The following is a 12,038-nucleotide window of genomic DNA, read 5'->3' as shown; positions in this document are numbered from 1 at the left end:
TGTGCGGATGCTAGTCCACTAATGAGAATAGGAAACATTTCGTGACTTTCGGAGAGCGAAACTCCTAACCAGATTGTCAAGGCTGGTCTGGATCTAGGATGGCCGCATATTTAATAAGACAAATTTTCGCATGACGTGGGTCAAATGTCAATTATATGTCATGCTAGCTTTTAACGTTAAACACAAGCTTGTGCAGGCGAATTGTTTTAATTCGCGATTCTGCATTGTGCATTTTAATTGTTAATTTCCTTTATTTTTGGAGTACGAATATAACTAAATAGGAATAAAATAGTACAAAAACACATGAATGTACGAGATCAATTAAAATCCTCACTATACCTTACATCATTAAACATCCTTCAAGATTTGGTAAGATTTTATTTTTTGGTTTAAGTATTATATTATGAAAAGTAGTATCATTTTCTATTATATTTAAACAATAGCGTATAAGTTAAGGTTTAGAATATTAAAATAAATACCTTTATATAAAAAAGTACAAGTAACAACGGTAAAATTATTGTAACGCGTGGCTAGGCTATCACGACGTGGTTGGTTATGAAGGCAGGGATTTGATCCAGCGATACTGGTTACAGTCAAATCTCTACGTGGAGGTTTTAATAACTAGTCTTTATATATCCACAAGACATCCGTTGGTTGATATTTCTTTAACGTATGTTAAGGTTTGCGCATATTTAAAGCCAATTTATCCGCGTCTACGATCTATTATTGCAAACTAATGGGTTTCTTCTAACTAAGGCATAAAATTAGTATGTCTGTTATGGGAATGTTGGTTAACTAGGTATTTGTATGTGTGTAAGAAAACGATAGAAACGACCGGTTTTCTTCTTTAGAAATTCATTATTTTCCATCAATGGTTACTTTAATGTTTTTTTTCAACACACAGTTTTCGTTCTCGTAAGTGTGAAATATTCACATTATTAATGAAAACCGCCAAATACAATACGATTTAATATTATAAGATGTAAGTGAAAAGTTTTCATATATTTTGTAATTCAAAGTGAGTATTACACGAACAATTTACCGTCGTTTATCATTCTTCGCCACGAAATAAGACATTGCTTTGACCTTTCCAAATTCAAACTTTATTCTCTAAAAGCTTTTTTATGAGAACGGGATACTGTTGTTTTTTTCGATGAAGTTTTTTGCCGGTTGTGCACTTAAAACGGTTAATGATGACAGATGCTTACGAAAAGAAAACTCTAGATTTTTGAATAAATTTAACCAATAAAAGAAATAACACTTTTTTGTCTGAACTTTCCAATTACCCATATCTGGCGATTAAAAAAAAGGGCACAATACATATGCGATGTATTCGGCAAAAGCGCTGCGTCTTTCAGAAGTATTACAAACTATGGGAATTTTGTACCATGCAGCGATAACGTCTTTATTTTGTGTGTTGTATCATATTTCATTATTATATAATAAGTGCTGTTTTTGTTGTTGTTTTAGTTCGTTCCCATATACTTAAGAACAACTGTTTTAAACATTTAGTGGGGGGCATCCATCTATCACATCGCTTGTTATAATACCTAATGATAGTGTATCATCCTTTCCCATCATATATTAGTCTTGAATAATAACTAAATCGCATGCATGGAAAGTCTGTGTACGATTTGCGTCATTCATTCAAATGCAACTTTGAAACAGAAATGATAACATATTACCGTTTAGACGAAATATTCGTATTAAAACGCTCTGAAAAAGGCAAAGTTTGTATGTTTTCGTGACTATGAATGGGACAATTTTAATTAATTATGTCTAATCGTGATTTTCTATCCGCTTATTTAATTAAATTACGCATTATACAATAGCTCACATACAATGTAAAATACAATGTAAAATGTATAATTATCGTGTCGAAAAAAAGAACATTTGAAGAAAAGTAGCTTCGATTTTACGCTGGCAATGCTATTTAAAGACTACGGGAAAGAGCATCTGGACATGTATGCATGTAAATAATGAGATATTTAGAAATATAGTAATACCACTGGCAGGTTAACGAACGAACATGAAGTCAATGACATTTTAATGCTTTCGTATTGTTATACTGTTATTTGAATCATTTTTTTATAAAGATCTGACGCTGATATCCGCAAATATTTATCAGTAGACACCTTAAATGTGAGTGCACGTGATAACTCACGCATAATACAGTTTTGAATATCTCAATAAGAATTTGCCACTTCATTATAGCATTTCATTGATCGATAAAGGTTAAATACTTATTCCGATCGCCGTGGCCTAGTAGATAAGGCGTCCGCCTCGCGATCGGGAGGTCGAAGGTTCGAGTCCCATTGGGAGCGTTTGTCGAGGGATGGATGTTTGTCATGGGACTTGTTCCGATATGGCCGGCTCGTGAGCCGCGAGCGTTAAACATGAATGGTTACCGACTTATATCCGTCTGGCGCCTGGCATAGTGATAGGAGTTGGGAGGTACATGGTATACACGAAAAAAGTGTCTCATAAGCAAAAATGGGTTGGCCCTTTTAATAGGGGTACCTTTTTACTTTCTTTCAAAACCGATATGTTTCTCCTCCTTTAACGGTGTCATTAACTTATGAATATGAAAGTGTTCACTACGCATGCGCCGGACTCTTTTCCGTCTAGTCTCTTTGCAAATAATCTTTGCAAGTACTGCGCAGCGAACTACAAATATATTTTACATGTGATTCTTGATTCCGAATGTGCATTTTGTTTCATTTTGTTCAAACCGAATGTTTTATATTATACGATATATCTTCAAAAACTTGCCGTTTTACTTGTGATAATATCATCTTTATAATAAGCTATTTATATGCAGTCAACCAAGGAAATACGTATCCGTCAAACAAACAATCGCTTGATTCAAATCACTGGATTGTCTCTGACATACATGGTACCACAAACTTTCTGCTTTGCATTTTGGATAAAATGTGCTATATTGAGTATTTGTGAATCTGTTTTACAATTCACAAATGTCTAATAGCTCTGACTGTAACCGACGTTTCTAAATATTGTTCAGTAATTTGCCTAATGCGTGCCAAATGCAGTTTTCATAATATCCGTTTGCATCAGAGACTGCAATTAAATTAAATCCAGGATGCCTACTAATGTGTAGGCATTGCATATTGCCTTATATAAACAAATTTAGCGTAAAGTCACAAAACGTCTAGACCTGGTTGACATTATTTGGATATATATTTATTTTGATTTAAATAAACGTGTCAGTAAAACGTGAACACAAAATATATAAGTGTTTTAGACAAGAAATAAAATATTAATTTTATTACATGACATAAAAATATTATTCATTCTTGGCTATAATTCATAGCAAATAATGATTTAATATAAGTTGGCTTTTTTCGAATGTTTAGTACTTTAATTATACTCGTCGAGTTTATCTTAAACACTTTAGACTTGTATTGAGTTATGTGTAACGTGTTGATGGCGTATGCGTTTTCCCCCTGTTTGAATCTATATGACAATCGGTTTCATTGCAGAGGAGGTTTATTGCAATGCGACCTGGGATACGATTCTCTGTTGGCCTGCGGCAAAGGCAGGCGTTACTATACGCCTTCCGTGCCCACCATTGCCAGGGCTCGATCCGGAGAGTAAGTTTTTAAAGCAAAAGTTACATGCGTTTCTGTTTTTCCTCTCAACATCTTTGGTGATGTGAAGTAGCGTTTCTAGTATATTTGTCAATGCATGAATGGTAACTAGCTAAACGGGATATATACATGTGAGCCGGGCTTTGTGAAAAAGGGGTTTAATTCATGTGCGTAAAGTATTGTCCCAAATTCGCCTGTGCAGTCCGCACAGGCTGATTAGGAACAACACTTTCCGATTGTATGGTATTTTTTGTTTAAATAAAGTTTCTCTTCTTAGCAAATATCCAGATGAGGCGGAAAGTGTCGTCCCTGAATAGCCTGTGCGGACTGCAAAGGGCCAATCTGGGACGACACTTAACGGACATGCATTAAAACCCTTTTTCACAGAGCATGGCCCATTTGTATTCATTTTACATTTGGTCTGTCATAACACAACGGTCAGTTAACCTCCGCACACCTAGTTCGCATACTAATATCAATTTAACTAACAACTAAATTACCTGAATCCAAAATGTGAGTAGTGTGTCGGTCCTAATATGACCACACACAGGGAAGGTCGGGATAGACAGCTAACTCTACAATGTTTGGATTTGTAATCCTGCGCTTTTACAATAGAGCTAACCGTTTTTTCGGAAGAAATGACATAGAAACACCAACTTCTTACATAAACCATTTCAAAATGTATTTAAAAAAAAACACGAATGTCAAAGCCTATATCGATGACTATGATTTGTGGTTTTTAAATACGCGTTATTATGTCGTTACGGACGTTAGTTAAAGCCGTCGTCATTGATGAAATACCAGGTTAAATATTGCTTTTGATTTTAGAGTTCGGATACAGGACATGTGGTTCGAACGGCAGATGGGAGGGGCGATTTCCGGGAGACACAAGCATGCCTATTGGGTTCAGCAACTACACGACATGTTATACTCCAGAGTCTATGGACATATATAACAAGTTTTTCCTCAACAAAACCCCCGCTCAGGCCCAGGTACTCTTTTTCTATTGACATAATATTTACTGAGTTCGTTTACAGAAGTCACTGTATCAACTGTTTTCTTGACATTTTAACAAGCGCTTTAGCCCCATTCGATTCGTCTTTAAAACATGTATGTAAACGTGTTTCGAAAGCCTATTGTACACAATAAAATAAAAGGTAAAAATATTGTACGAATGCAATTATTACCAGTTCGCATATAAACTTCTGTAATTATGATCACCGCAAATAGAGACTGAATGAATAATCGTACCGGTCTACGCAGAGCTTCGCAATCGGTGACAAATATCCCCATTAATGCACTTCCGTTTTTGTCTGACACGCACAAGCATGTAGTACTGCCCATACAAGTACAGCTTAAGAAACTGTTCGTTTCTGGGATTCAGATTATTCTAGATACCTTTGGTATTGTAGAATAATTATCAAATTAACTTTAGTCTCGTTGAAAACAGACCAAACATTTACACAATAATGGGTTATTTTTTAAGGAGGTAAACATTTGATGTATTGCATTCGTTGTCACATTTTGAATATCAACATTATACATTCCGATATAAGTGGTAGACAATAAACTTTATTTATCGCCACTATTTTATCATACGAAAACCCGCATAACCATGTGATAAAGTACATCTATCTCATTCTCTGTTATAAAAACTAAAGCCTTTTTAAAAACACACTTTAATTTCATAACCATATAAGGTGTCCGGTGTAAAAGTGTTCATTTTCGTTAAAACGAAATATTGCGACTGTCATGACGTGAACGCGCTACAAGATTGTTTCTTAATGTGTACACCTTTATTCAAGAACGCCGCCATGTGATGTTTACATAACTGCTCTTGCATTAACTTAATTGCTATGTAGCATTGTCTTGTACGATGTACACACATTGACACATACTATCTCGACATGTTAACTTTAACACAAAAAACTTGCATTCACCGAGATTTCGACGCGTCTTGTACTATGTTCAGTATAAGGGATATGATCTCGACATACGGTCATTCGTATACATTTTCTTGTGCATAGTCTCATGCATTAACAGGTTTAAACTTAAGTACATGTTATGAGCCGCGTTCTGAGAAAACTGGGCTCAATGCATGTGCGTAAAGTGTCGTCCCAGATTAGCCTGTGCAGTTCGCACAGGCTAATCAAGGACGACACTTTCCGCTTTTATGGTATTTTACGTTTCAATGAAGCCCCTCCTTACCGAAAATCAAGTTTAGGCGGGAAGTGTTGTCCCTGATTAGCCTGTGCGGACTGCACAGGCTAATCTGGGACGACATTTTACGCACATGCATTAAGCCCAGTTTTTTCAGAACAAGGCTCATGTTATTATCCAGTACATACGCGTAACGTGCAAGGTTCACACTTGGGAACATTGCCCTGCACAAAGAAAAAGCTCACTCATTGATTTCCCTACTTGTGTTGTATTTGCATATGATTTATGCTGACAATCGTTTTCTTGCACGATCTAAACATTTAACAAATAAAAACGCGATATATGTGACGTTCAACACTTCGGACATTACCTTAACACGGTGTTTGCAGTGTCAAACATTGACTATCGTTATGTTCCTGCGTCATTAATGATGTTCTCACTAAGAAGCATTGTTTTTCGCGTTGAGCATACTCACTAAAAACAGTTCCTTTACTTGTGTTGGCCTTTCAGATGTAACCTTGTTTATGCGTGTTTGCACGGAATGCAAGCTTTGGAAATGTGTACTACCCTTAATACACAAACAATTACTCACTCTGGAACAGTGACCTTCTTCACACGTTGCCTTTTTCGAAATACAAACTTTTGAACATGGTATTAAACGAAATATACGAAAAGTTACAACATTTGACCATTTCGCTACAAGTTGCGTCATCCAAGTGACCCGTAATTGGGAAGTCTTTAGTGACAATACGCTGCCATACATTCTTTTTCACGATCTAGCAGCATTATAACGTTGTATGACCTTAAATTCAGGCATAATGTACGATTTTTCTTTATAAGTTTTGTGGTGCTTGCCAAATCTAACCCGATACTAGTGAACTCTTTAAACATAAATTACACGTTTGAATTGCACCCTATATTTGTTCTCGAGTTTGTTTGTTGATTGGTACCAAAATATGCATAACAGGAAGTTTATTGGATATTCCTTGATCTATTCAATCCGATTTCAGTACGAAAATGTATGTATTTATTATAAGAGCAACGTTCTTGGAACGCTGGGCGAAATTCATGTGCGTTACCCTATACTGACTGGGTTCGTGTTTAGAAGACACTTCTCCTGAACGGAAAATTCTACTTAATATAGGATCTGGCACGAGTTGTCATATCATACCATATTTTATTAAACGAGTTCAGGAATTTTGTTAGTAAGCGAGCCTTTGGCGAGCTTACTTACGAATTTCCTGGACGAGTTTAATAAAATATGGTATGATATGACGAGTGTCAGATCTATTTAATCACATGCTTATAAATGAGCAAATTAAATAAATATTTACGCAAACATAATAATAAATCCCGAATGTTGTTTACATTTCGTGACGTCATTTGACGTTGCATCGTCATTTCAGCAAAATAACAAAATGCGATTGGTAAATAAACAAAAACTAAGCCAATGAAAACGCTTAAAAATGTTGTATTACACATGTGCAATATAAAAAAAATATGTAATGGTTGTATTACATGGGAAACAGGGTATAGCATGTGATAAAATTGAACGTGTCGTGATAAGTCTATGCGGACTGCACAGGCTTACATTTGATAGCACTTTATGCGCTTGCATTTAGCACAGGTAACGAGGCTCATGTATGCATAAGGTCATTTTCAGGTTAACGTTAGCGAGCTATACTCACCTTAGAACCTGTATCCTCTACTTGTGTTGTACTTACAGATGATGAAAGATACAATTAGCGCCGTGCGGACGATGGAAGTTGTCGGTCTGTGGGTGTCTTTAGTCTCATGCCTTTTGGCACTCTTCATTTTTTTTTATTTTAGGTGAGTGAACGTTATTTTTTCCACCCATTAATTACTGTTTAAGAATGCGACATCAATACAACTTTTAGAATGCTACATATTAGCATTTGAAATGAAGCTAAATAGAATGATGCGGCTTACATCAAATGTCAAGTACGTTAAACACTTGTGTATTTACGGTCTTTTATTCCAAAGAACATGCAAAATTATCATCCTCTACCACGTAAAGACTTGTTGACCTTTTTTTGCATTTGAAGTCAACTCTGTAATAAAACAGATATTGCGTTGTACTTAGGCCAAGTGATAACGCTCATATGACCGCGATAAAAATACCATGAAGTTGGTGTTGGGCACTTTTAACAGAAGGCCCTTTCTTATTTTTATGCCCTTACACAAATTGCACTGGCGATTGTGAAGTGGACCTTTGTAAATATTCATATCTACTGTTTACAGAAGTTTACGTTGTCATCGCACACGTATCCATCGCAACCTGTTTGTCTCGATCATCGTGCAAGTGTTCATACGTCTGTTAGCCTACGTGGACAATTACATCGCCCGGGCCCAGGGTGGAGAGATAGCAGGGTCGCCTAGCGGATCTAGCGGCGCCATCTATGATACTGTAAGTAGATTTCCAGAACCCATGGTGTAATAGTGCTACCACAGCTGCTAGGCGAACCCCTTTCTCTCCACCCTGGTTACTTGGGCGGTATCATATTTGGGGCCAATTCAGCCGCTCTGTGACCTCGTATTTCCCCATTCTTTATCCGGGCGATGTAACGACAGTATCATAAGAGACACCGATCAATCCGATAGAGGACCCTCATATAACGATACCGGCAGTACATCCTTAATGACCAGAAAGGAGGAATATGGGTTTAACTATCGGCTCGACTTTTTCCAACTATGATACTGTCAATACATAGTCCGGACCCAGGTTTGGAAGATAAAGGATGGGATTTACTAGCCGTTTAAGTTTTGCCGTCTATGATTACGTAAGTGCAACATCTGGATCCAAGTTTTTAAGAAAGAGGTGGGGAGAATCTCCCGTTGACTCAATTAAAGCCATCAACTATTACTTAAAAACTTCGTCCGGACCAAAGTTTGGGAGAAATGGAGGGGGGTTCTCAATGCGGCTCTAGTTGTGCCAAGTCTACTATGACGTTAGAACCTTGGCACTTATATATTTATGTGAATGTATATTCATGTTCGACAAAGACTCAATAACTCTTCTAAACGATACATTAAATACTTCGTTACAGTATATGCATGCATGAAATTGAATGGCTAATGGCAACGCATGTATGTATATTGCAAAAAGTTTAATATACAACACATAAACGTAAAAAGCAAAAACACTCTTGTGCGAAAATAATGGAAATATTATTGTTTATTGACATTGATTTGATTAATTGTCCGTTTATTATCCACATTTAAGACGCATTGAACACATTTGAGACATAACCACAATCGGGGACACAATAAATTTCTGAGATATAAATTATTAAGTCAAACAACAATTCATCCCTTATATAAGTACAATTACAGATTTGTTTTATCGAAGAAAGAAACTGAACATTCATAGCTTTTTGATACTTAAACAGTTGAATCAATAAATCTTAACTGTAAATGTAAGATACACGCTTTGCGAGAAAAATAGCTGTTCTTGTGTGAGGAATATTCTACAATAACCATATAGTGAGCAACCATCTATTGAGATATTTCCAATCGATACATTTAACATTATAAGTGACAGTAAGCGACGTTAGTGCTCTCAGTACCTTCTTTTGTGTATTACGAAAATGTTACCAGTAGCCATGTTCCTGTTTATTAAAAACAATTGTAAAACACTTAAATCGTCGTATACGGTTCTTTTAAGTACGTATTTATGAGAGCAAAATATTGCGTTGTACCAGTATATCATTATACAAGAATTGTTTTTAAAACACATATTAAAGATGTGTGTGTCCAGTAAGTGTAATGTCAAACGTGAATATTTTTGCTTTTCCAGCTAGACGTATGACTAACACGAACATTCTTGATGTTTCAGGCCAGTGCTATATAAAGTACACCTCGATATTAACGTTTTCAGCCATTGAAATGTAAAACAAAAAGCTCAAACCTTTACGGTTCCAGCCAGTGTAATATCAAACAAACAGTTAATATCTTTACGTGTCCAGCAAATGCTTTGTCAAGCAAATAGTGCACAGCTTTACCTTTCTAGCCATTGTAATTTCACACAAATAATGCATAAATTTGTATGTCCAGCCATTTTAATGTCAAACACATCGTTCATATTTGTACATCCCACCAAATGTTATGTCAAAGACCTGCTTCTTTAATTGTCATACACGCAAGTCTGCACGTTGGTTCAGTCATATTAATTTTGCACATCTATTTTGTTTCGTTCACAGCCAGTGCTATGTGAAATTCAGTATGCGTTGTTGGAGTACACCAAGACGGTACAGTTCATGTGGATGCTCATAGAGGGCATGTACCTTCACAACCAGATAGCAGTCTCCGTGTTCTCGAAGAAACCCAATTACGTCGTGTTTTACTGTATGGGATGGGGTGAGTGTGAAATATTGTTACGATATGGTTACAATAATAGTTGAGTTGTTTATGGTCCATAACGAAACGTTCATTTAAAAGCTTTAAGAGTGCAAAGTTAGACCATCGATTCGTTTATATGCATGATTACACAGTTCGCTAAAATTGCATAGAAAAAAAGCAGTGTGTGACTTAAAGGTTTGATATATAAAAACATGAACTTGTGGAAACGAAGTTGAATTCACCATTCATCTTTATTGGCATTGATATGCTAGGGATGAACATCTAATATAATATATACAGGCTCAAATGCATAGACCACATTAAGTTATAAATCGACAATGCCCACATAGTGGGTAGGATCATAATTGGCTTTAAAACAAATTTCGATGCGGTGAAACATTATTGTTAAAGTTAATAGAAACATCGTCGTCGACATTCCACCTTGAGGTGGTAGTTCAATGTATCCGATATACATCAGATTATTGAATTATGAGGTACCAGTTAATCGTTCACAAGTATAAAATCTAGGGTCTATATTCGGGCCGCGTATATGTTAAATGTATTACAACGACTTGTCCGCTGAATTAAAAGCAAGTTGCTTCTCTATACAAATGATTAATTATTTCTTTTTCTGTCAAATTTAAAACTAACGTTGAGAAACTTTTGGTTGATGATCTGAACCTCCGGTGGCTTGTAAGTTATGAGCTCACTACGACCTTTTGATTCTGTTATTGTTTAACTATATGTAACGTTTAAAATGAATTTACAAACTTGTATCATACCTAATTTATAATGCACAACAATAATAACAGTTTACAACTGCTGTATATTATAAATAACAACTTTTTAAAAGTCAATATTCGCTAGAATAAGCGTGTTACGGTTCGAGATCCACAACTTAAACAACTATACACTGAACTACATACAATAAGTAATTATTTGCTTTGAACTACAAATATTAAGTCACTTTCGATTACAAATAACATGAAGCAAAGTATTTATAATAATTATGTTTGCACTGTTTTAACGGGGAGGCGGCCTTTTATATTTTCACACTTATTTGTACGTATCCAGCCAGTATTATGTTTACACGACTCAAGACTCAAATAACGGGTTTTATTCTTCATTTGCAAAGTTGTCGAATCGTAACAGAAATAAGAGAGCAAATGACATTGAACTTAACTTGATATGGCCGATTGTTTTGTGTTGATCAGTTCACTACTTTAAAAATTCGTGGATGGCGGCTGTAGTCACTGCATCAGTCTTATATTGTTTTATGCCTATTTATATACTACAAGAAAATACGTAGTTTCGTTCCTAATGCTAATATGATTGATAAGTTGATCATATCATCAGCCGTGCAATTTGCAAATAAACCCCAATAGCATTATTACCGCGTTGCCGGGATACAGCTGTCACATGTTTAACACCTGGAACTGTTCAGAATGACCTCATTTCGCATGGGTTTTTCACGGTATGTTCTGCCATTTTGTTGTGTCTGTCGTCTAACTAAATACCGTACGTTTTAATAAAATGAAGTGATAAATAGAACAGGTGGAACGTGTCCAATACAAATCAGTTTATTTGCTCGGTTCAGGTTTTCTAAGCCTCGATAAATAAACGTGTCTGTATACAATACGCAATTAGTACTCTTTATGTACAAATGTATCCAGAGTGAACTTTCTCTTGCACTATCAGCTGAAAAAAAATTATGTACAGGTAAACGAAACGCTAAAGTAAATGTATTTGTTTTACGTGTATTCCAGGTGTCCCGATTCCGTTAACTGTCGCATGGTGCGTTACGCAGGCACTTACAAACAAAAATAAGTAAGGACTTCATTTTACAATAAAGGCAATTTATCAAAGTAAATGTGTTAACACTTTCGTTTTCGATGCTATCATTTAAGTAAA

General features: G+C 35.8%; 1 protein-coding gene across 1 annotated transcript in view; it reads left to right on the top strand.

Annotated features, from left to right (window-relative positions):
- The window catches only part of LOC127855766 (PDF receptor-like), a 200,666-nt gene that overhangs the window by 181,445 nt on the left and 7,183 nt on the right, over nucleotides 1-12,038 (top strand). Inside the window, exons 3-8 of the mRNA XM_052391568.1 lie at nucleotides 3,501-3,611; nucleotides 4,437-4,600; nucleotides 7,495-7,598; nucleotides 8,031-8,196; nucleotides 9,989-10,145; nucleotides 11,894-11,954. Of these exons, the coding sequence (XP_052247528.1) occupies nucleotides 3,501-3,611; nucleotides 4,437-4,600; nucleotides 7,495-7,598; nucleotides 8,031-8,196; nucleotides 9,989-10,145; nucleotides 11,894-11,954 (763 nt within the window). The remainder of the gene's footprint in view (nucleotides 1-3,500; nucleotides 3,612-4,436; nucleotides 4,601-7,494; nucleotides 7,599-8,030; nucleotides 8,197-9,988; nucleotides 10,146-11,893; nucleotides 11,955-12,038) is intronic.

Source organism: Dreissena polymorpha, chromosome 13, assembly GCF_020536995.1.
Source record: "Dreissena polymorpha isolate Duluth1 chromosome 13, UMN_Dpol_1.0, whole genome shotgun sequence".
Lineage (NCBI taxonomy): Eukaryota > Metazoa > Mollusca > Bivalvia > Myida > Dreissenidae > Dreissena > Dreissena polymorpha.
Note: the sequence above shows the minus strand (reverse complement) of the source record. Positions and strands in the feature narration are given on the sequence as shown.